A 24,260-nucleotide genomic window follows, 5' to 3' on the forward strand; every position below is an offset into this window, starting at 1 on the left:
TAGACACTTCCCCCAGGATGGCTGTGTCACCGCGAGACCCAAAGGTGAATACAGGAGGGACAGCGGACGTAGCTGCCCCGGGACCAGCGTGGGGTGGGGAGTTGGGCGCCTCGGCCACAGCAGCAGGAGCCGGGCCATCCATGGCAGGGTCTGCAGACGCCTGCAGTACAGAGCCCACAGCAGACTCGGACCCAAGCAGCGCATCCAAATCCGGCTCTCGGGAGGGCTGGGGCGGCAGAGGATCGCCGTCACCCACGCCCGGTGCTGCAGGGAGAGAAGGTGTGGCCAGGAGGGCCCCGGCACCTGCCGTGTCGCCCGTGCCCGCCGCCGCGATGGAGGAGGGAGCCTCGGGGAGAAGCGGTCCCGGCAAAGGACCGGCCCCGCCCGCGGGATGTGAGGGCGCAGGGCAGGGTGGGGAGCTGGGGCGCACTGGGGGCCCGGCCCGCACAGGAGCGGCGCAGCCCCCCGAGGGGACTGGGTCCGGCCGCAGGTCGACAGAGCCTCCGGCTGCCGGCTCGCCTGCCGGCTGCACAGCCGAATTTGCGGAATTCTCCGCATAGCGGGGTGCGGGGCTGGCGGGGACTCCAGCAGCCCCCCCGCCGGCGGTGATCGGCTGCGCAACAGGCGCGGAGCACCCCGCCGCTCGGACAGCGGCCGCCGCCGGACCAAGGGTCGGCCTGGGAACAGGGGCCGATCTCCTCCCTTTGCGGGGCACTGGAGATGGGTCCGCGGCACTAACAGGGACCATCGCAGGAACCGCACAGTTCGCAAAGACCACAGAGACCGACCCCTGAGGTCCGTCTGCCGCCGGCGGCGGAGATCCAGCCGCCGGCTTTCCATTCCCCTTCACCGCGGGAAATGCACAGAGAATGGATCGTTCCCCTCCAACCCGCAGTTCCCCGAGAGCAGAGCAGAGCGGCCCCGGCTGAGAGGGGAGGAGAGGGCTTCCGAGAGTCTCAACCCCACCGCCTTGCTCCCGGCCGTCTGCTACCTGCTGCACGGGAGGCGAATTCCCCATCCGTGGGTTAGATTCCCAAAGGGACAGGCCAGCCGAGTACATAGCATTGGGCCGGGCGGGAGAGAGAACCCCAAAAGCGCAGCCCTGTCCAAAGACCGCCCCAGTCTCTGGCGACTCAAAATCCATCAGAGGACCGTCTGGATCAGACTCCACCCTTCCTTCTGAGGCGCGCTCCGAGACCTCTTCCTCTGTCGAGATGTCGGAGTTAGAGTTCTCTCCATAGCTCTGAAGCATCGTAATAATTTTTTTCCAAGGCAGAAACAGTCTGGCCACCTCCGCGTCTCCAGAAAACACCAAATGGAAGAACAAGGCATCGCCCAGGGACTGCCAATAGTCTTTCGACATCGATTTTTCAGCGGTAGGAAAAAAACCATGCCTTTTCCCCCAGAGATAGAGAGCCTCAAAATCGGCTCTAGGAATGTCCACTCCGCGGCGCTGGCAAACGTCCGCCCATAAATCCAGGACTAGGGAATCCTCTGGAGCTAGCATAGCTGTTATCGTGCCTGCAGCTCCCTGGGAAAGGTGTTCCGGCGATCAGAATTCGCCTCCTCAGCAAAGGAGAGCGGGCAGGCAGAAGTCCGCGCGCCGGACAGAAAAATCCCCTTCGCTAAATCGAGGTGGGGGAAGCACGGTACCTCGTTACGCTGTTGTGTTATCAGATCGGGGCACCAGATGCCGCTGTTGGAGACGAAATAAAGATGCTTGATTCCAAAGGCAGAAAATCAGGCTTTATTGTCTACTTTTTAGTACCTTTTATAAGGTGTTCCGATACAGACTAAACATGATTGGTAAAAGGAACAACACCTCTCTGGTCCCATTGGTGCAACAAGAGAAACACAATCAGCACAGCTGTACAGATTTATTTTGAGAAACATAAGTTATTTACAGAAACTGTCCTTGAAAGAAAGATTCTCCCGAGAAATCTTCCCTTGGGAAGAAATCAGCCACTGGCAGGCTGAAAATCTTTTCAGACTCAGAAATATCAGGCTCACATTGAGGGGTCTATCTGCTTCAGCTAGAGGCTCAGATGGAACACAAGGCTTTCTGGCAACCTAAATGTTGGCAATACCCTCATTATGACAGCTCTCTTCATACCACAAAACTGGATCTTTGATATACACTCCTGTGTGAGATCCATCAACCTGTAAGAATATGCTTTATAGCTGAAAACTTAATTATGTTCTGTTTGAGTAACTGCACCCACTACATTAGCAGTCCTTACGCCAATTGTGACTTTCCCAGCTGCAGAATATCTGTCTCAGAGATGGCTTGAGGCAAAGTTCAGAATTAGTGTGGGGTTTCTATTTTGCATTATGCTGTCCTTTATGCTATTAGGATATAGTCTTGAATTCCTTCAGACAATAATTTTTAGTTTATGCCTTTTTTAAATTATTGACTATTTGGATCTTCAGTAAAAAATACTTCTAAAATAACTTGTTCTATATGGTGCCTTTTAAGAATGATTTTAAATACTGTGCTGTCTGTCTGCATCTCATGTACTGCAGAAAACACTGCTCACTTTGGTTCTGTACACCAATGACAGGAAAAGATCTGTAGGCAAGGTGTAACTTCTTACAGGGAAGGTAATTTTTTTGGAAGTATGTGGAAGATAATTTTTGAACAAACAACTTAGCAAACATTAAGTATTCATTTCAGCTGTTTGTGCTTTTCCTTGTCCTATCAGCTAAGTCCACAGTAATCTGGGATACAGGCACACCTATCCATTGTTCCCACTTAAAGAACCACAGAATTAAAGCTGCATATCACAGATTCTATGCTAGGGACAGCTACCCAAAAAACTACAAAGGAAGAGTGCATTTCTTTGTTGACCAGCAATAATATGATTCAGCAAAGTTACTGGTGACCAGGCCTAATTTCTGTATGCAAGGAGATGCTGAAAAGCCATGTATTGCTTGAAAATGGGAAGGACATTAGTCCAAAATCACAATTAGCAATGCAAAACAGATTTTAGTACATCTCATCACAAAATTAGCCATATTGTTTGTTCTACTCTGTCTTAAGTTGCAGAGTAGCTTCTCTTGGTATTCAGACTGGCAAGAATCTCCAGCAGTAGAGAATCTGCTAAAGAGACAAAAAAAAGGCCAATATGATCTCATAGTATGTGATGACTCTGTGTGAAAATCCTAGTCTGTACACTCTTCATCTGCTCCTGAAAAAAAAAAAAAAAAAAAAAAAAGGAAGAAAAAAATGAAAGAAAGGAAAAAAGTACGTGAGACTAAAATACGCAGATGTCTGATTGAAATGATTGTTTTACACATTCATCTGTTTCCCAATGCAGTTTACCAAGTCTGTGCAAACATTTGTGCTGTCCCACTGCATAGGTGGTTGGGGATTTAAATAAGATGCTGGAGGCAAGGAATACTTTCTGTGACAGTTCTTTCTTAAATGTGTGTGAAAACAGCCTCAGAGAGTGATCCCAGCAATAAAGCAACCTTCCTTTCTGTTGAACACTATGTAAGGAATTGAATACTGTGGAAGAATTGATCTGTAATTCACAATTTTGTATGAGTATAGGTTAATCTAATCTTAACTAGGAATTATTTTCAAAGCTTTATACAAATTTTAGATAAGTTGGTAGGATCCCAAACATAGGATTTATAATATTTCCTGATAGAAAACATGAAAGGAGCTTTCAGAAAATAATAGTATTTAAGTTCTTTTGTCTTCTTTATTTTCATGTCTTAGAAATTATATTTTCAAGGTCTTCTCTATAACCAGCAGGATTAAAAGCCTGCTTTAAACAAGACACACTTCATGTTTGTCACAAAGGTATGATTACAAGAGCTTTAAGAGACACACAGAGAATACAATGAATCTCATTAAGATGTAGGCTGTGAGAGTTTGGCTTTGTGTGTTTTATCAAGCTCCCAACACCACCAAGACAAACAGGTCCTAACCCATGATAGAAGAAATGCAGATATGCACACACTGAACTCTTGCTTCCTTAAGATGCCTTCTCAAGACTTGGGCAGGTTTCCAGGTCCTGATGTTTATTGAGAACTCCCTCTCTGTGCTTTTGGGGTAATGCAGAAGAGTATCAAACAAAAGGAGGAAAAGGAGTTAGAATCTTATCTGTGAGCATGCAAGCATTACCAAGCAATGTGGGGATAAGAGCCAGCCCACACAGGGACACAGCCCATGCATGTGCTTTGCCCATCTGCTTGAGGATGGCATCACTGCCCCCCTGGGAAGGACAGCAGAGAGCTGAAAGGCTCCTTGCGAGCTGCGTGGGCCAGAAGTTATCGATACAGCAAGTCTCTTTCACCAAATACCTTGAAATATATCCTTTACAAAGAAAATATTTCACTTTTCAGTTACCTAGATACCACTTCTGGAGATCACAAACTTTTGTGTTAGACGATAATTATATATATTTCACAACATCCCCATGAGGGAAATCACTAATTACAGCAGTTTGTTGAAATTAAGGTGAGTGTAGTCATGGCTGGTAGTGTCTATGATACTATTGCAATCTTCTATTACTACACTTCAGGCTATGATTGTATCAAATCTCAGAAACCTAGAGGGTTGGGTCTGTCTGGCAGATGAATAGAGAATGAAGAACTGATCTACATATTTGCAATTTCTTAAGAAGTTATGTGCTCATAAGTCACAAGTCATATTAATTTGCTCAGGAGTAAGTACTCTGGGCTTTGGTGTCAGGAAACACCCTAGAGCTTGAGAGCCTGTGTTGTGCCAGAAAAATAAAACCTACAACCTTTCCTGATCAGCTGCAGCCATACAAAAATCCTGTATTTTTATGGGACTGATAATTTTGCAGGACAAGTATATTGGTCATGGCAACATGGGAAAATCCCAACTTGGAAATGTGCATTTGCCTTGCATCCTCTCATTAGTAATATAAAAGTAACTTTACTTCTCTTGCATTTGAATACTTTTCTGAAGCATTACTACAGCAGTGGTGAGATAGTTCCATTACAGAGCTGCATGTAAGCAGGGAAAGAAGTCTCTTTACACACACAGACTATGAAGTTTTCTGTTACAACAGGAAACCCAACAACTAATGTTGGATAATGATGTTCTGGTAACATAGTTTTAGATTTTGTTCGTTTTAGATTAATTAAATGGTATTTTAGTTTTTAACAAAAATGTATCAAATGTTGCTTTTTATTCCTTCTATTTTTTTTTTTTTAATTATTATTAATGGATGCACAGAAAGAGGATTTCTTAAAGGCTGCAGATCTGCTAATCTGTATGAGATTACCACGGGGGTCTGGGAGGAGTGCTAGATTTCCAGAGTGAGATAGAAGAGGTGAGGATATATGAGACTCCTGCATTTTCAAACAGTCTCAAACTGTCCTAGCTGGACACACTGTGTGTCCTGGTTTGAAACAAAATTTAGGAGGAAAGAGCTGGTGCACAGAAGATTTAGATGAAGATCAGCAAACCAGTGCACAAGAAACGCAGGAAAATGGCTCATAGAGCAAATCCACTTTTCAACTAAGATGTAAAGCTGTTCTTGGTGGTGTTGAGGGTAGCTATTGACTCGAACTGTAGCTTCTAAAGCTCAGAGTAGGCTTCACTACTGCCCAGGCATAGGGTTTACAGTACAGATGACGCCAAAAAGGGTGTCAGTCTCCCCTCCTCCTTAGCAGCCATTTATGAACAATTGATTTCACTTCCTCCTTTCTGCTGTTCTCGGGCCCCTGAGCTGGACAAGCCTTTCACCCTGCTCAACTGGCAGAGCACTGCTCTGCCGCATTTCCTGGCTTCTCATCTCTTCTGTTCCTACAGCAGAAATGTCATCCTTTGTTTAATACAAAATGTCTCTGAAGTTTTGTTAGTGGGTATGGACCAGGTGCAGGTGGCCAGGTGCTGGCAGCACAGGTGGTCTCTGTGAGGAAACAGGGCTGTCCCATGCAGGACACAGCCACTTCCAGACAGCTCCAATAGACCCACCATGGGGAATGGCTGAGCCCCACAGCTAACAGCAGTGGCACCTCTGGGAAAACATATTTAAGGAAGGGCAAAACCACTATGTACCAGAGAGAGACAGAGGGGTGAGGAGAAAAAAGTAGGGAATATCGTTGTGAACAGCAAGGTCAAAAAAAAGAGGGGATGGAGGTTCTGGAGCAAGGGTTTCCCTGTAGCCCATGTAAAGAACAACAGTGGTGCAAATATCCGCAGTGAAGCCCATGAGGGGCCCCACAACAGAGCAGGTTCCTTTCTGAAGGAACTGAACAAAGCACCAGAGACAATTTTGAAGTACTTCACCTCAACCACAGAAATCGAATCTGTAAAATCTCGGCAAAAATGTTTTTGACTGGCCAGATACTGATAAAAAAAGTGTAGTTTTTTCCTCTGGGGAAAAAAAAAAAAAAACCAGCCAAAGAAAACCAAGCCAAACAACAAACTCTCAAACCAGAACCGAAGATATGAAGCCCGACTATTTGCAACGGGAGGCACAAAACAGCGGAACGCTGGGGCTTCTCATGCCGCCGCTTGCTACTTCTGCTGCTCTGAAACACTTGCAAGAAGCCGGGTCTTCTGGGGCAGCCCTCTCAGGGAGGCAAGCACGGCGGTGGCACACGTCCCGACGGGACCGCACCGACGCATCCATAAGAAACGGACGCGATTTAGGATTAGTCGCTTTGTATTTACGCGCCGTACCGGGCGTTCTGCTTCCGACTTCCACAGCCGAACGGGCACACGGCTCCGGGCGGGACACAGCTTTCACCTCGGCAGAGCGCTGGGTTCACGAGCAGCCGCCTCCTCCTCCGAGCCGCTCCCTCGGGACGGGCGGGGGGAAACCCTCCCGGGGACGAGGGAGCCATGGCGATCACTGACAAACCGCGCTGTCCCGCTTGCCCCCAGCCCCGCGGGAGCGCTGCCTCCGGAGGCGCCTCGCCCGCTGCCGGACACCGCCCCATCCAGGCGTCTCCGCGGGCCGGAGGCGATGGCTGGAGCGGGACGGGGCGGGGAAGGGGAAGGGGAAGGCGGGGGGAAATGTCGCGGTCGCTACGGGAGACGGGGGAAAACCGGAAGCCGGCGGGGCGGGGCGGTGCGGCGCTGGCGAGCCCTTCCCCGCTCGCAGCCTCTCCCCGCCGGGCGGCGGCGGCAGCAGCGCCATGGGGTGTTTCTTCTCCCGCCGCAGGAAGCCGGGCCAGGGCGGCGAGCAGCAGCAGCAGCAGCAGCAGCAGCAGCAGCAGCAGCAGCAGCAGCAGCAGCAGCAGCAGCAAGCAGGAGCCGGGCAGGACGCGGCGAGCGGTGAGCAGAAGGCGCCGCAGTACAGCTGGGACCTGCGAGCCAAGGTACCGCCCCGGCTGCTGGGGCTGGGGCTGGCGCTGGCGCTGGCTCTCCCTCTCCCTCTCTCAGTGGGCAGCGTCTCGCCCTCTCCTGCCGCCCGGGATTTGCGGTGAGGTGTGTGCTCCGGCAGGGAGCACGCCTTCCCCGGTGCCGCTGATACGGCTCGGTCCGCGTAGTTCAGCGCGTTTATTTAAACAATTAAAAAGTGCTTAGCCTAAGGATTTTACCAGGCGCTATCAAATTGTGCAAGTGGAGAGGGCGGCGCGCTGGATGCCGTGGCTGCCGGCGGTGCGAGCATCGCTCCCCGGTGCGGGGCCGCTCCGGAGGGGGCTGGCGCTGCCTCCCGGTGGGACAGCGTCCTGTGGGCAGGAGCTTGGCTGTGATAGTTCCCATGGGTGTCTGCCTGCCGTCGGGGTTCCTCATACAAAGCGGAGTCCCCTGGGTGAGTGCTTCACTCAAGCAAAGCGGGATTAATGGCTGGGGAGCTGCTTGTGCTCGGGCGAGTCCCTGCGCCTGGCATTGCAGGGCATAAAACTCGTGCCGTGTGTCCTGGCAATCTATATTGGTTTTTCCTGCTTGGGTGTTCGTTTGGGGTTTGTTTTTTTTTGGGGGGGGCGGGGGGGGTTAAGAGGAAGTAGAAGTAGCTTATTAGCCCTTAAAATGGCAGATGAAGAAATCCTTCCCCATGCTATTTCCAGAGCTCCTGGAGGCAGTCGTGACGACTTAAGCGGGAAAGCATTTAAATGCTGGATAAAATGTATTTCTTCCTAGCCTCATTTCAATTTTCACTTCCTGAATATATGATATTGTAGCCCTACTAGGCCTCTCCTCTCCAGCTGCCTTCAGGTGGGGGAAGCAGAAACTGGGGCAGGCGGTGAACTTAATTGACGTGGTTTCAACAAACAAAATCCTCAAACCTTTAGGCCATGTTTTACAACTATGGAAAAGAAAATTTGTGAATTTATTTGAATGTTTAGCTTGCTTGTTTTTCAAACTTGGCCAGGTGCTCTAGGGTGTCCCTTAAGTCTTGCAAGTAGATTAAGACAAGCTTAGATGGAGATGAGCTAGAGAGTGTGCGTGTGGCTTGGAAGAATTGGTTCCTCGAGGATAAAGATGAGCAATCTGTGTTGGGCTTGTTGCTTTGACTGGATAGCAGATATTTAGGGAACAGAGAAGGGGAGGATAACAACTTGTTACTTGTATGGAGACTGTTCTCACAGCGGGAGGGGCTGTAGTGAAGCCGTATTTTAGAGTGGCAGAACAAAACTTTATCTAAAAGTAAATTACTGAATCATCCTTTGGAATAATATTTTTTAATGTTAGAGCAAATTCAGCAGCTTAAGCTCAACAGGTATGAGAATTTTTACCTCATCTACTTATATACAGCTAACTTTGAAAACTAAAAGATGGAAAGTCAGGATATAGAAAGACTTGATTCAGAGAATAGCTGGCCTTGTTGCTATGGAAATGATTGTTGTTAACTTGCTGGAAGTAGGCTCAAGCCAACATATGAAACTGTTAACAGCAGCAACAATCCATCTCTGTGGAGTAAAAAACCTTGGTCATGGATAGCATGTAAAACTTCCTCCTTGTCTATAAAAGACTCTCAGAAACCAGAAGAATCAGTGAGTTTGAGCTGTGCTAGTGAACTGTGTAAACCATCAAATTATCTGCTTAATTTTGTACTGTACACCTAAGAATGGCTATTTAATGTCCGAGTTCATTTCTCTTGCTCTTTGCAGCCTTATTTTTCATTGGGCTTTTTGGGTGTAATATTAATACATTAAACCAGGAAAGCATCTAAGATCACTTTATCTCAGGTGAAGGAGTACTGAGCACTTGGTGCACTAAACTTGTTGATCCCAGTTTGTGTTAAGTGATACTCAGTCAGCATTAACATAGCTTTAAATGGTGTCTGTGATACTTTGTCCTGTTGTCTATTGCATTCTTGTTTCTGATGCTTCACATAGATTTATTTATTTCACAAGTCTGTATTTGTACACAAAGTTAAATTGAAGCCAGTTGGAAAGCTTGTGGCATCAAGACTCCTTTTTGTTCATCAAGTGCACTGAATTGTATTCTAAACCCCAAGAACCTCAGCTCTGTCAACAGTTGTGCTAAGTTGTCTTTTGATGTTTATTTCCACCAATTAAGTTTGGGATGTATTTCTAATTTTAGGCTCTCCTACTCAGTGATGCAGTTGTGGTTATATAATGCAGTTTTAAAAGCAGGTTTGGCAGTTGTCTGTAGTTTTTGTAAACCATGCTCTGTGTGTTCTTACAGGTGAGTATATCTTGCTACTCAGACATCACAGCTGTCTTTCTCCAAACTAATGCCATGCTGACATGGCAGAAAAATGTAGGTGCACTTGTGTGCGTATTTGTGTGATTAAGGATGTGTTGACGGGTGACTGAACCTGAGGGGTTCCTCCAACAAAATTATTTCTTCTGCTTCTGAAGGACATCACTGCTAGTTGAACCTATTTTAATCATGTTCTGATGGCAAAAGATGATTAGTATTGACACTGTCTGCTAGTGTAGCCCTAGACAAAGAGTAATATGATGATATCCCAATAACCATGTAACTCTTGTGCAATAGTCCCAAAAATGGACCATGTGGTAGAAAATTCTAAATAGAAAATATTATAAAATGCTGATAGCTGAATTGAAACTAAGGAAAGTATATGAATTTGGGGAGCCTTTTCAGATTTCTGTGTGACTTTATTAAGTGAGGACAGCAGTTTTAAGGTATGCAAATTTTAATCAAAATTTAGATAGCATTGTAAATCTGCTGGAGTCTCTGTAATGCTTCCTGAGCCTTTGGTTCAGGGAACTGTGAAGATTACTTATGGTGCACTAAAAGAACCAAAGGATCGGATTATCTTGAAAACAGAAAGGAGAAGGATGAGTTTTCAGTTTCTTGCTTCTCTGGGATTCTAAGTCCATGAATGTAAGTAGAGCACAGTTTATTCTAGTCTGTTATTACTGCATTGCATGCTGAGGATTTATCTCTTGATGTCTTTGGGCTGTCATGAGAGTATCTTTCTGACCAAGTGTAGTGGTGCTCAGCCCTTCTCAGCCTTCTTCAGCTAGCTTTCCACCTGGACTGTTTTCCTTTCTCACTGTATGACTAACAGCACTAACCAAATGTGAGTATGTACAGGAGGGAGCTGGGGCTTGTGTGTCTTGTGATGGCAGATACACTCATGACCTCCACAGGAGAAGAAACACAAATAGCTGCATCATCTTTTTTGCTGTTGTTTCATGTTCAAAGAAGTAGGACTAGATTAATTTTGCTCACAGTGGCATTTAGAGCTTAGAGGAAGTTTCCTTCCCAGATAATATATTTTTTTTTTTTTTTTTTTTACTTTTAGGAGGAACAAGTAAAGTTTTGTTTTATGTCAACTGATTTGCAACTTTACTGCTTTAGTTGATAGGAACAAGCTATCATTGTTATTGTACTGTGTAGCTGTATTTAAACAGTTAAAAACCTCAAGAGGTTTAACTTTCTGCCTAAATCACAGATAGTCTTTTGTTAATTACCTTACATTTGAGGATTTTTCATTAATGATCTGAGCTGATTTGGATATCTTGAATTGTCTAGATCTTGTTTAGGTAGCCATTTTGTTTTTTATTTTGGAAAATTAATAAAATAACTTTTTTTTTCTCTAAACAATTAATTATTTTTGTCCTTAAATCCAATGTATCTCCCTTATGTTTCCTGGTGCACTAGAACTACTGCTGTATTTCTCAAAATGTGGTCAGATCAACTGAGAAAGTCAGAAGGTTCACATCAAGCAGTATTTCCAGTTAGACCAAGCACAGGCCTGTGGTAGCTTCCTTTCTTCTTTCAGTTTTTCTATATGCAGTATTTGGCAGTGGTTTGCTGAATGTGAATGACCATTTTATACTGTTATGGGCATTATGGAAAAGCATGAAGATTCCCAGGAATAGAATGAAATGAGCATTCGGACTGTTGAATTGGCCACTTTTAAGGTCAGGGTGTGCAGGAGATGCTCCAAAATGAAAAGCTGTTTGCTACTCACAGGAACCTTCACTACTCTTTCCACCTTTTCTTGTTGTGCAAGAGTCTTGAAATCTGCTGGTGGGTGAGTAACTTCAACGAGCAATCTTCAGAGGATGTTGCAACTCGTTACTTGAGGGCACCAAACCCATGCAAGTATGAATATGCAGAAGTGTCTAGGCCTGGGAATGCACTTTTCTTTCTTATTTCCCTTATGTTAATTCCCCTGCTGACAAAAATAGTGCTTAAAGCTTCTTAAGTTGGTGTGCCTAGCCTATAGGCACAGCTTTTAATGTCACTAGGTCAGCAGCCAATTGTTCCATGTCATCAGCTGTATATCAGTTCATTTCTGAGCGGCCGACTGTAGTGACGTAGAGAAATAGGGGATGGTTTTTTGAGAGTTATATTTAAAAGAGAATACCTTAGTGTAAGTGGTTTAGAAATACTTTACAGACTGTTTGCTCAGCAGCCTAGACATGGGTAACTAGAGGAGAGCTGTAACCTGTTAAGAACAGCAGTATCTTCTCATATTTGTAGTGGCATATTACTGCTGACTAAAACTCCTTCCCTGTGAAAAAGTCTCACTAAGACATGAACTCATACCAGAAACACTTCAAGATAGTGGGATCCTTTATGATTCTAGGTACAGTTACCACTAACAACTGTGAAGGTCTTTTACTTCCAAGTCTTCTTCCAAATGGGAGCTGCCCAGTTTTGGTGCCAGTAAAGTGGATAATGGTGGCTGAAGAGACGTACATCATGTGCAGATTTCACATAGCCTCTGACCTGCTTGCAAGACAGGGGTTTGCAGGAAGGAAAGCTGCTTAACGCACCTTGCACTTGTAACAGGATGTCCTAGAGCTGTAAGCAGCCATGACAAGCTTGTTTGCCTTCACTTCTCTCCTTTTGTTTGTTCTTTAAAATGCTTGCTCCTTACAATTTGTCCTCTAGTTCTTTGTAACAGGCTTCTTACCACTGTAATTGCTAATAACCAAAGATTAGGCTTCTGTGCTTGTTTTGAGAAAGAAAAATATTAGCCCTTTAAGAAGGGCTTTTTCATCATCACATCTGGTTATTCTAGATCATTCTATGGAGTAAATTCCTGAACCTGTGCATAGCCATTTCAGTTAGAAGGTTTCAGCTCCTGAGCTGTGCCAATATCTGTTAATGTATAACTCTTATCTATTCTAAGAACTCTTCAAATTTAGCTGAAAATATTAAGAGTTACTGCTATGAATATTCTCACCTTTTGAACTTATATCAGCCTGAGGAAAAGAAGACATTTAAAAAACCTGTTAAGGGCTGGAGAGTAAAGGATCTGTCTGGGTGAGATGGGTGGATTTGGACAAAGTATTTTTAAACTTTCTCTAAATACAAAGGACAAGTAGATGAGTTATCAAATAGTTGAGTTTTCCTGACCTGCCACATGCTTAAGATCTAATAGCCAATGGAGCACCAAATGGATGGGCAGAGAAATGTTGTGGTTGCCCTGGTTATGGTTGTACAAGACTGCAGATGTTATTTCCTCTGTTTCTTTTGGCTTTCCCAGCCTGCTTTTTTTGCTATGTTGCCAAGACAGAGCTTAAGAAGCAGTTGGTGTTCACTGTCAGGGGAAGGAAGGTGGTTGCAATGATATTAACCTGTTGATGATACCTGAAGACTTCAGAGAAGGTGAACGTGAACCGAGAAGGCTGATGGCATCCTGGTTTGTATCAAAAGTAGTGTGGCCAGCAGGACTAGGGCCATGACCTATACCTGGCACGGTTGAGGTTGTACCTCAAATCCTGTGTTCAGTTCTGGATTCCTCACTTCAAGAAAGACACACAAGTACTGGAGCATGTCCAGAGAAGGGCAATGGAGTTGGTGAAGGGTCAGGAGCACAAGTTTGATGAGAAGCAGCTGAGAGAGCTGTTTAGTTGGAAGAAAAGGAGGCTCAGGGGAGACCTTATTGCTCCCTACAACCACCTGAAAGGAGGCTGGAGGAGGTCAAGGTTGGTCTCTTCTCCCAAGTACCAAGTGATAGGACAAGATGAAAATGCCTCAAGTTGCTCCAGGGGAGGCTTAGATTGGACATTAAGAAAAATTTCTTCATGGAAAGAGCTGTAACAGGAATCCCATGGAAGTGGAATTCCTGGAGGTATTTAAAAGATGTGTAGATGTGGCAGCTGGGGACATGTTTTAGTGGTGGACTTGGCAGTGTCAGGTTAATGGTTGCACTTGATGGAATTAGAGGTCCTTTCCAATTTAAATTGTTCTGTAATCCTATGAGCATATAAGGAGCTGTTGGATGCATCCTCAAATTCATGGTTCTGCCTTCAGACCTTTTTCTCTGGTATGTTTCTTTTACACAGGAGAAGTGAAATATTTATATCTGCTATAGTCTTTTATCTCCTTCTCTCAGGGGCAATAACCCAGTGGGGGGAGAGAGTATCAAATCTATTTCATGCAGTCCCTCCAGTCTGTACTGCAGTGTTAATCAATAAATTCTCTAAGTCTTTAAAAGGATAACTGCAAAGCAAAGTTAAAGTAAATACACAAGTTCCCTGGCATGGTCAACAAACTGAGAAGTAAAAGCTGGGTCGGGTGGAACTCTTAGTTCTGGAAAATAGGCAAATAAAGAGGAGCTTCTGAATCTGCTAATAAGCTGAACTTTTATCTTTATCTTGACTACTGTTCTTACTCAAAAACTTTCATTTGAAACTGTCTATAAGCTGTGAATTTGCTGACTAACCAGTGTTTTTCACCTAGGCCTAAATAAAACTGCCAAGTTTCACATGTCCTTGCAAAGGCCACAGGGTAGGATGAGCTAGTGCTGTTTCTGAGGCTTTGTGGAGCAGAGCAATTCAGAAAGACGTGCTTAGGTTCCAAGTTTTGAAAAAGCTGTAAGTTCTGGAAACACTGAACTTCTCATTCCTAAGAGAAGTAACTGTTCCTCTGTGCCTCTTCTGAAAGCAGAAAGTCTGTCTCCCATAGTTATTTAAAAAAAAAAAAAAAAAGCCAACACCCAACATACAGATAAACACAAACATACGTAAATGTTCTGGGAGATGCCTGGGAAGAATATGTCCAAAATCAATTTTAATATTCATATTCTCAAGTAAGAGAGAATATGAGGGTACATAACTTGTGTATGGATCAAATGCGTAACATTATTTGAGACTAAAGGCCTTGGAGGGGTTGAATCCAAAGCATGCTGTGTGACTGAGTCTCCATGAGGTGTCCCCTATTTTTTGGGTCTCCCAATTTGATTTGTAACACTTCCAGCTAACTTTCCTGATGTATACTATAGGTATTAAATATGATTAAGGAGAGAATTCTAGGAAGCCATCTTCATTGTCTCAACTTGTGTTTTATTTGGAAGATTGATCAGACTTCCTTTCCTGTCTGAAAGTCATGTATGGTGCATAAAATACATTTTGACAGCTGGTAGAGATTTTTAGCTTCCTTTGGCTGTTACAGTCAAAAGCTGCCTAGGCTGGTTCAATGAATGTCTGGTGCTATCCCATTCTGGTTTATGCCTTTTGCTGGTCTCTAAATATTGAATCAATGTTTGACATGCTAGGAAGAAGTTTTTTTAGAAATTGGACTACACCTAAACTGTGGTTGTACCTGATAACTGATTATGGTACAGCAAATTTTAGTAGCTTCAAGGCTGATAATCAAATAAAAGATTGGTGAAGTGGTCTTGTGTCAGTCATTCACTCATACATTTCACACACTCATACACACTATGTGCTGTTTTAATGAGCTTTCACAAGAGGGCAGAGTAGAATTTGCTCCAGAAATTGTAGTTGGCTTGAGAGTAAATTTATATCTAGAAATAAGCCACCTCAGATTCCTTTGGTTTTAGGACAGCATGGGCTGTATTATTCATACTTTCTACCTGCATTGCATCCATCCTAAGTGCTGTGTGGCTCATGATTTGCTGCTCCCTAAAGGAGAGTCCCAGGGAAAGTCACAGCCTCTCTCAAGTGTTCTGCCCAGCAAGAGGGATGTTGGAGGGGAGGAGATCTGCAAACATGCCCCCTGTACCACCACTATCAGTTTTTTGCTTCTTGGACCAGGCTAAAACAATCTCCTATGTTTTGTTAGCACAAAAATCTTGTCATTGTTAGCACAAGATAATGCTGTGGTGCAGATTAATGAGCTCTCTGTAGTTTGCTAGCATAATAGAGATGATACTGCTTGACAGCAACAACATTTCCTTTCAATGTGCGCAGTAAAATATGACCAATAAAGCTACTCAAAAAGGAAATACTGTGTATCTCCAGATTTGTAAATCTGTAAGTATGTTGGACAATTTATTTATTACAGTTACTACTCAGAACTGTCATCCTTGTTGAAACAGTTTAGAGTCCACAGTCAAAACTAGCTCCCTTTGCCCCTTTCTTTATTAAAGGACAAACTGAGTTGTTTTTCTTTATTCCCATGGAGCATCTCAGAAGTTTAGTTTCACTTCTTAGTTGTGTCTCAATTCAGTGTATTCCAGTATTTTAGCTAAAAGAGTTGCTTCTGATCTTTGATCACTCATTGAAGACTCTTGTGGCAGTTTTTCCTACACAATTTCTTCAGTAAGTGTAAGTCAGTGGACATTTAGCATTATAATATTCTTTGCATTTGAAGACTTTAACCTGTTTTTTTTTATTTTATTCCTCCTTTAGATTGACCCCAAAGATTACACTTTTTCCGGACTTAAAAATGAAACTGTGGGTCGACTGCCTGGAAAAGTAGCAGGACAACAGTTTGTCATACAGGACTGCGAGAACTGTAAAATCTACATATTTGACCATTCTGCTACAATCACGATCGACGACTGTGTAAATTGCCAAATCTTTTTAGGACCAATAAAAGGCAGTGTGTTTTTCCGTGACTGCAAAGATTGTCAATGTGTGGTTGCCTGCCAACAGTTCCGCACACGGGACTGCAGAAAGCTGGAGGTGTTCTTGTGCTGTGCCACCCAGCCCATTATCGAGTCCTCCACAGGTATGAAATTTGGATGTTTCCAGTACTATTATCCCGAGCTTGCTTTACAATTTAAAGATGCTGGTCTGAGTATCTTCAATAACACGTGGAGCAACATCCATGACTTTACCCCTGTGTCTGGAGAAAATAACTGGGACCTTTTGCCTGAAACTGCTGTAGTCCAAGATTTTGTTCCTCTGCCCAGCTCTGAGGAGCTGAAAGCCGTCAGGGTTTCTACTGATGCTACAAAGAGCATAATACCCATAACTCGAGGGCGGAGACAGAAAAACAGTGATGAATCGTGTTTGGCTGTGTTTTTTGCTGGTGACTACACAACTGCAAATGCCAGGAAGTTAATTGATGAGGTAAGCAACCTTTGAGTTCATTCAGGATTTTAAATTCCTAATTAAACTTTCTCCTGCACAGCCTCTGATTCTCCCTGAAGGGGGGCTGTAGAGGCTCTGTTTGTCTACTGACCATACTCATCAATTGAATTGTTTAAAACCTTGAAGCAAGATAAGAAACTGAATCTCATTTGATCAGTCAGTTGCTTTACTGTTGACATCCTGTGAGCAGCACATCTGTCCTCTAACAGTTCTGGTGTACTTTTCCATCATGACGCAGCAAAGTGATGCTCTGAAGAAAATATGTAGTTGATTTGATGAACTTGGTCAAATATAGAGTAAGTGATTGACAATGCTTGTGAAAGGGATGTAACTGATTAACTTGTCACCTTATTGTCCTGAAAGTCTCAGCTAACAAAAGCCTATCCTGAAAGTTTTTCTAGTACCAACAGGCTAAAAAAAAAAAAAAATATATATATATATATCCATCCCCTGTGTCATCCAGTGTTGGCAGTGTTGGAACGTTTTTTCTGAAAGGGGCAGTGAGTGTTTTGTCACAACTGGTCAGCTGTCTTTAATGACTTACATAGCTTTTTTATTTGGTTTGTGGGGTTTTTTTTTTGTTTTCAGGTTTCTTTTTCTTTTTTGTTTTGGTTTGTTTTTTTTTTTTCCTGTACAACAGAAGCTTCCAAGCTTGCCTGAGTTTGTACTTTCCTGAGGCTAAAACCTGGGAGAGTCTGGCTGCATTCAGCATCCTGAAGTGCCAAGGATGTCACAGAGCAGAGCCAGTAACCATGGGCTACAGCATCTGAGAGTGGTATCTGCAAAAGCTGCTGATCACAGTGTTGTATGATCAACTAAACATCTGGTGGAGCTCTTTCCCTTGGGTTTTTATCTGCAAGGAAAGAAAGCTGTGGGGTGTCTCCTTGCCTCCCCACTGCCCAGTTGGGCTTTTATGGGACTAAGCTACCGAATTACTTGGGTGAAAGGAGATAATGATACTTACAGGTGGTTTCTTTTTCTGATGAAGGAATAGCTACAGGAGGAGGAGGGTAATAGATGTTCTCCTCTGTTAGTAGTTATTTAGAAGTTAGAGTTAAGCAGATGGTAAAGGACTAGTTAGTGAGTTTCTGTGGAAATCTAACTGCTCTGTAGATGAATGGATGTTTTGGAAGTAAAAATGCATTTGCTCCTTTCCCCCATGCTTTTAGTTTCATGCTATATTTAGAGTAAAAATGAGGGGGTGGGATGTGTATATGTGTTTTCAAACATTGTTAACTGTTGTTTCAAACCTGAAAACTTCAGCAGTGGATAGAGCAGAGTTGGAGCTAACGCTTGACTGAACTATTGCAGACTAAAGCGAACTGACTGCTTGTTTCCAGATGCTGAATGCCTTTAACTCCCATTAATTTCTGCTTGTGAGGGACTGTGGAGAAAAATACATAACCTTGGGCCCTAATATAAAAAACAAAAACATTCACATGTATTTCTCTAGGTGCACTAGGGCAGAGAAGAAAATCTGGATGAATGGAAAGAAAATAAATAAAAGTGTAGGAAGAGCAAATGGTCTCTGAAAAGAGCAAAAAGGGTCCCTTTGCTCTGAGACTTAATGTGTATGGGAAAAATGAGTCTATTACAGTGTAATCTGAATACTGAAGTTGAACTCCGCCTTAGAATTCATGTTAAAAATGCTTCTTTCTCTATTAACAGATGACCAGTAAAGGCTTTCAGCTGGTACAGACTAAAGAAGTCTTAATGAAGGCAGAGGATGCTCACAGAGTTTTCCAGCAGAGTGCATTAGACTTCATTCCGCTGCTGGATAAAGGTGAGTTTGTGTTTTATTTCTCCTCTGGATATAGAAATCTGTCACTAGAGAGTTCTGGAGAAGAAATAGGAATGAAGGACAAATTTGTATTTCAAGGGCATACTGTAAAACCTCTTGAGATGAGTTTTGGAAGCTTCAGTGAAGCTCTAAACCAGCCAGAACTTCTGAAGGCATCAGAAATTAGTTATTTCACTTGTATTTTTTCTTTCTGCTCCCCCTCTAGTGGTCCAACCACATAGCTCAGGAGCAGTGACACATGCAGATCTGCCTGGAGTGGTCAAAAAAAGTTCATGCTTTTAGACTATTTTTAACATGTCACCAGTGCTGCTCAACCACTGAGCTGTTCAGTGTTTCTGTACAAATCATTTAAGCAAATCAGTAGAGATGTACATAAAGCAGATAAGCCTTTAAAATTATTTTTTGTAACTGGTGTACTGTCAGAGTATTTCAAAGGACTTTCTATTGATATGACTGCAGTTGGGTTTTGTCTCTTCTTGCAGAAGTACTGACATCTTGTTATCTGTTGTATGCTAAAGCTCACTACACATTTCCAAACTTGCTAGCAACGTGCAGGTTTTTTTCATGGTGACGTGAGAGGTCTGTGATGCTCATTGCAAGAACAGGACAAAAGTCATTGCACTTATATGATGACAGTCTAGCTTATGGGCTATATTGCAGTCATGTGGGAAGAAATACCATGTTCAGAATGAAACCAGAGAAAGCAGATCTGCAAATAGTGGGTGAGAACAAGTGTAAAAATCAGGCAATTCGCTATCTTGGGACCGAGGCAAAAATGCTTGAATGACTCAGTTCCACTCCAGATGTCTGTGAAATGGCTCACTATTTGAGCAGCATAGTCTGACTCACTTCCATGATGCACTCCTTAGCATTTTTGTGCTATTGCTGCCTTTCAAGAAGTAAAACTGGAATCCTGCCCAAATCTCTGGGGAAAAAAAAAAAAAAAGCATGGAATTGCAGATAACACTGTACTTTTTTTGTAACATGTTTAAGTCATTTTAATTCTTTATCTATTGTTATGGGGCTGCCCAAGTGAAAAAATAACATGCTTCTTGCAAGCTTCACAATTCCCTATGGGTTGAGAAATCTACTGTTTCAATGTGAAACTTAGAAGTACTATTGATTTTAGATGAAACTGTTTTCTAGGTCCAGTGATTGCTTTGGAATTCAATGGAGATGGTGCTGTGGAACAATGTCGAAGCACTATAAATGAAGTTTTTAGCGGGACCAAGGTAAGCTGGTGCATTGCTTTATTCCCAGAAAATATTACAGAATGTCTGAGCTATTTCATGGTCAAGATACAATGTTGACATACTACACTATCTTTTTAGGTTCATGGGTAGTAAAATTGGAATATCTTTGTTGTTTTGGTTTTTTGTACTCAAAACACAAGTTACTTGTATGACAAGAAAATTGTTATAGGAAAGGGAGTTTCCATATCCACTGAAGAATACAAGATTTCCACTTAAAACTGTTATTTCACATAATAGCAAAATCAAGCTCTATAATTATAGTACAAAAAAGTTGTGCTTCAAGTCTTTGATTTAGTCACATAACTATGTGGTGTTGTGTCTATTAAACCATGACAAAGATAATATGATGGGATTTAAATTTTTTTCCATGTTCACTTTTGCTGTGTAGGATACCACAGAATGCTTTTCTTCAAAGATGGTGTTCTTTTTTCTTCTGTCAGCTTCTTTCACTTTATCTTCCTTACACCACACTTTCCTTGCCATTCCCTTTCTCTAAATGGCAATGATTTTGAGAAAGTTTATGGAAACATTTAGAGCACTCCTGATAACAGGAGATTAACAAACCCTTTGCTTTCAGGCAGCTGTTCAAAGAAGACTAGAATGTCTTTGAGACATAGCATCCACACAGCTTCTTGCTGTCTTTCAGTTCCTTTCAAAAGACTTACTTGGAACTAGGCTGACCAGTTTCTGGAAAACAGTCATCTTGTAATAAGTCATCTCATTTAATTTTTTGATTGAGGCTTTTACTTGCATGTTGAGATGGGTGAACAGCCACAACGTTCTCTGTTACACTCAGCTGTTTGGCTATTGCCTAAGACAGTTGTTGTTGATCTGCTGAAAGCTTTCAAAGGTAACGCTTCTGGAGCTTGGACTTTCACACACATTGATAAATTTTGAAAAATGCAAAAGTAATTGAAGATACTTTTTTAAAAATAGTCTAGAGATGCAACGAAGTTTTTTTTAAGGGTAATATAGCACAAGGAAGACTTTCTTACAAACTCTCCCTTTCTGTTATAGGATAGAAGTCTAAGAATTCTGTGTATTTATTTTTCCCCTGCTCTCCTGGAGAGAGTTGACTTTACCAATCAAAATACATTAAATAAACACTAACTGAAGCTGTGACCCCTGAATAATGAAGCCCCAAACTCCTGATCCTGAAGGCAAGGGTTAATGCAGCCAGCATGTGTGCTAGGAAAGGGTCATGATAACAAATAGTGGATGCATCAGGGAGGAGAAAATACTTGGATTTGTTCTGTCGTGCAGTGGGAACCAACAGAGTTGTGTCTCTCATGAAATGCAAAACTAAAAATAAGCATTACTGATTCCAAATGAGCACGGCTGCTTTTACTGACGCATAACTATTTTCTTGTTTAACAAAACAGGTTTTTGTATCGGAAAGCAAAGCATCAGCATCTCAAGATGTAGACAATTTCTACAACTTTGCTGACATGCAGATGGGAATGTGAAGTTTAGCATGAAGGTGCTCATGTATGGTTTGTGTCAGCACTTGGATGTCACTTGGCTTGAGTATCACAGTAATTTTGTCATTTAGTTTTGTATTTCTCATATATCCCTTTTATAAAGCCACTGGTGGTTTTTAATACCATATTATCTGAACTGGAGTAAACTGCATAGCTAGCCATGTGCATTGTGTTTGAAACTTAAGTTTAACTTCAAAAACAATTGAGCTTTTCTACTAACTTTTTTACAGTGATTTCTAAATATCTATTGACACTTGAATGTTTCTTGACAACATCTAATGGTTATACATATTTTAAAAGTGCAGTGCTGATCCAAGTTTGATGCAGTAGTGATTGTGATCTTTCACTCAGACACATTATTTAGAAAGTGTATTTAGGTGAAACTTGCCCTTCAAAATTTTCCTGCATGCAAATTTTCTTCACCGGCGGTCCAGGAAGGAAGCTGTAGTCAGACTTTTTCTGAAAGCTTAGTCTGAAATGAATTGTCCTTGTAGCATGCTTTCAAAAGCGGTTTGGGACTGGCTTATTCTGCTTCAGCACGCTTTTTGAATAAAGTTGTTTGCAGCAGCATTTATGGTGAGCATTGCCACAACAGCATTCTGGAAGTGAGCACTTGCCAGGCTTTTCTGATTTGAGATGGATCCTGAGCATGAGTGCTCTGCTGAAGCTACTCTAAGGTCTGGTCAGGTTCTTTGGTGATACAGCTGCCTCTGGCATTCCCAGCTCACATGTGGGATATACATGAGGTTTCTTTGCACCTGGAGCAATAAACCTCTGGCTTGTTGTTTGCTAGAAGGGACACAGCCAGTAGTCAGTGAAGGACTTTAAGAATCGCATTAAGAACCCGTTCTTCCTTGCTAGACCCCAGGAGAAGGCTTTTACATGCAGAACTGATATGGCAAGTGCTGTAAAGTGCTACACACTGCCATAGGATTTATTTTGTATGAACTCTGAAGACAGACTGAAGTGCTACCAGCATTTTGTGAGGTGCATTTGAATAGTGTTCAGTAATAATGCTTATTGCTAAGTAATGCATATTAGAATGCAAATCTATATGGGTACTAAATACATGATTGATTTATTTTTGCATATTACATCCTTACTGATTTTTCTACATGAACTTAAAGCTTAAGTCCAGGTTTACAAGCCCTCTAATACTTGAAACAATTTGCATGCAGATACACAAAACCAAATTTCATAATTAAAACATGGCTTGCCAGTTTGCATAGCCTTTACAATTCATTGAATGGATTGGGAGTGTGTTGAGGTACTAAAGCAATTTCCTCCTTATGGTCATGCATCAAAGAGGAAGATCTTGCAAATCTTAACTGAAAATGAGTCTTCACTCCTCAGTTTCACAGCTCTGGAGCTCCAAAGTGGATGGCTGAAAACACATCTCTAATTTTTTTTTTAATTACCACATGAAAGAATTTCTTCTGAAATTCATAGTTCTGTAATGCCCAAGAGCGGTTCTGAACTGTCATTTTGTTCCTGCTGGGCAAATACTTGCCATTAGTTTAAACTAGAGAATATATCCTTAGGATCTCTTGTTATAGTTATGGATAGATTAAATAAGGAAGAATATATCCTGAATAAATAAAACCATTGGTGTACTAGAGGTAAGAAAATTGCCACTTCTTTGAAATGTTTTTATTTGACAAAGTGAAAGAAAATCAAGCTACCGCCAGAATCCAACTGGTAGAAATTACCACTTATTTGCACTTAGCCAGCCAGAATTTTTTTAATTTTTTTTTTCTTTTTTTTGGTAAGTGTGAGGCGAGGCTGCAGAAAGAACTAAAAATTTCACCTTGCCTTCCAAAGTACTAGCACAACTCATCAGTCAACATTTATAAGAATTAATCTAGACATGTACAGTAAATGTATTATTTTGGTATGGACAGTACACTGAAATTGTATCATGTACTTCAGAACTGTCATTGTGTGGTTTGTATCAGCAATAGATATACTGGACTACCTTGGTCTCTAAACTTTTACATATAATATTTCCAAAGTTACATGCTGACACATGATTATGTGTATGTTTATAGCTTACTTTTTGTATCATCGACCTGCTCTAGAAACGAAGTGCTAAATGGACTTTTGTGACTCCTGCTGGACGAAAGGATGATTAATTAAAAATTAATCTAGGCTTGAAACAGTGGAATAACTTTTTTACATGCTGGGAAAGAGCAATGGGTTTTTTTGTTCTTTTTAACATGGATGGTCTGTTTATTGACATAAAGAATTTTTGATAAAAAATCCCTAAATAATGAAGGAGTTTATCAATCCAATTATTTATCTATCTTTTGATTTCCATTTCTTGTTAACAGGTGTTAACACTTCTAGCTTAAGAGTCAGGAATTCTTTGCATTACAGAATGGTACATGTTTCATGTATTTTTGTACATTTCTTGTGTAGCTTTTAATGTAATTTGTATTACACTGTGAATGTGATTCATAATAAACATTTGAAATATTTGAACTCTGGATTCTGAAGACTTTTTAAAATTATAGTATATTAAAAACCTAATTATAGTAGGTATAAAAACTGATTTCCATGTTTAAACAGGGATGTATCTTGAAATAGATACTCATAGCTGATAGAAAATAAGCATTAACTCTCTAGGCATTCAAAAAGGTGATTTTTTGACAGCAGGGATTTTTCCTCAGTCAGAGATTGTGGTGGTTATAGTAGTAAAATAGTTAATTTAGAAAGCAGGTCCATTTAATATTGGAAATCTGGTAAAATCCTCCTGAAAATAGGTAAACATTTAATAAATTTCCAAACATGGCTTTAAACTGGTCAGAAATGTGACTATTCCAAACAGAAATGGTCTATGGTAACTCTCACTAAGCACAAATGTTTAGAAAGAACATGAAGTACTGTATCAATACAATTGTCTTTTGAATATAATGAGTAAAATTATGAAGCTTTAAAGTATCTAAGCTTTTGGTTTACCTTTAGCTATTATTGTACAATTTTACAGTTTAAAAACCATCTTGTTACCCCAGTTGGATCCAAGTTGCCCAATCTTTTTTTTTTTTTTAT

At 42.0% G+C, this 24,260-nt stretch overlaps 1 protein-coding gene across 1 annotated transcript; it reads left to right on the plus strand.

Annotated features, from left to right (window-relative positions):
• The first annotated feature begins 7,058 nt into the window (after positions 1 to 7,058).
• Positions 7,059 to 23,693, plus strand: RP2 (RP2 activator of ARL3 GTPase). The gene is made up of 5 exons (XM_014252822.2): positions 7,059 to 7,311; positions 15,991 to 16,656; positions 18,346 to 18,460; positions 19,625 to 19,710; positions 21,114 to 23,693. The coding sequence occupies exons 1-5, from the start codon at positions 7,129 to 7,131 to the stop codon at positions 21,195 to 21,197; spliced, it is 1,134 nt and encodes a 377-aa protein (XP_014108297.2). The 5' UTR covers positions 7,059 to 7,128; the 3' UTR covers positions 21,198 to 23,693.
• Positions 23,694 to 24,260: the final 567 nt, after the last annotated feature.

The sequence above is a fragment of the Pseudopodoces humilis genome, chromosome 2 (assembly GCF_049639895.1).
Source record: "Pseudopodoces humilis isolate 2021_Gansu_Grassland_sample_001 chromosome 2, ASM4963989v1, whole genome shotgun sequence".
Lineage (NCBI taxonomy): Eukaryota > Metazoa > Chordata > Aves > Passeriformes > Paridae > Pseudopodoces > Pseudopodoces humilis.

What these genes read in the sequence shown, in the direction of transcription:
- RP2 (XM_014252822.2), top strand. Translation starts at nt 7,129, where the DNA reads ATGGGGTGTTTCTTCTCCCGCCGCAGGAAGCCGGGCCAGGGCGGCGAG. An exon ending in GCTGGGACCTGCGAGCCAAG is followed by an intron (nt 7,312 to 15,990) that starts GTACCGCCCCGG and finishes TTCCTCCTTTAG; the next exon opens with ATTGACCCCAAAGATTACAC. An exon ending in CCAGGAAGTTAATTGATGAG is followed by an intron (nt 16,657 to 18,345) that starts GTAAGCAACCTT and finishes CTCTATTAACAG; the next exon opens with ATGACCAGTAAAGGCTTTCA.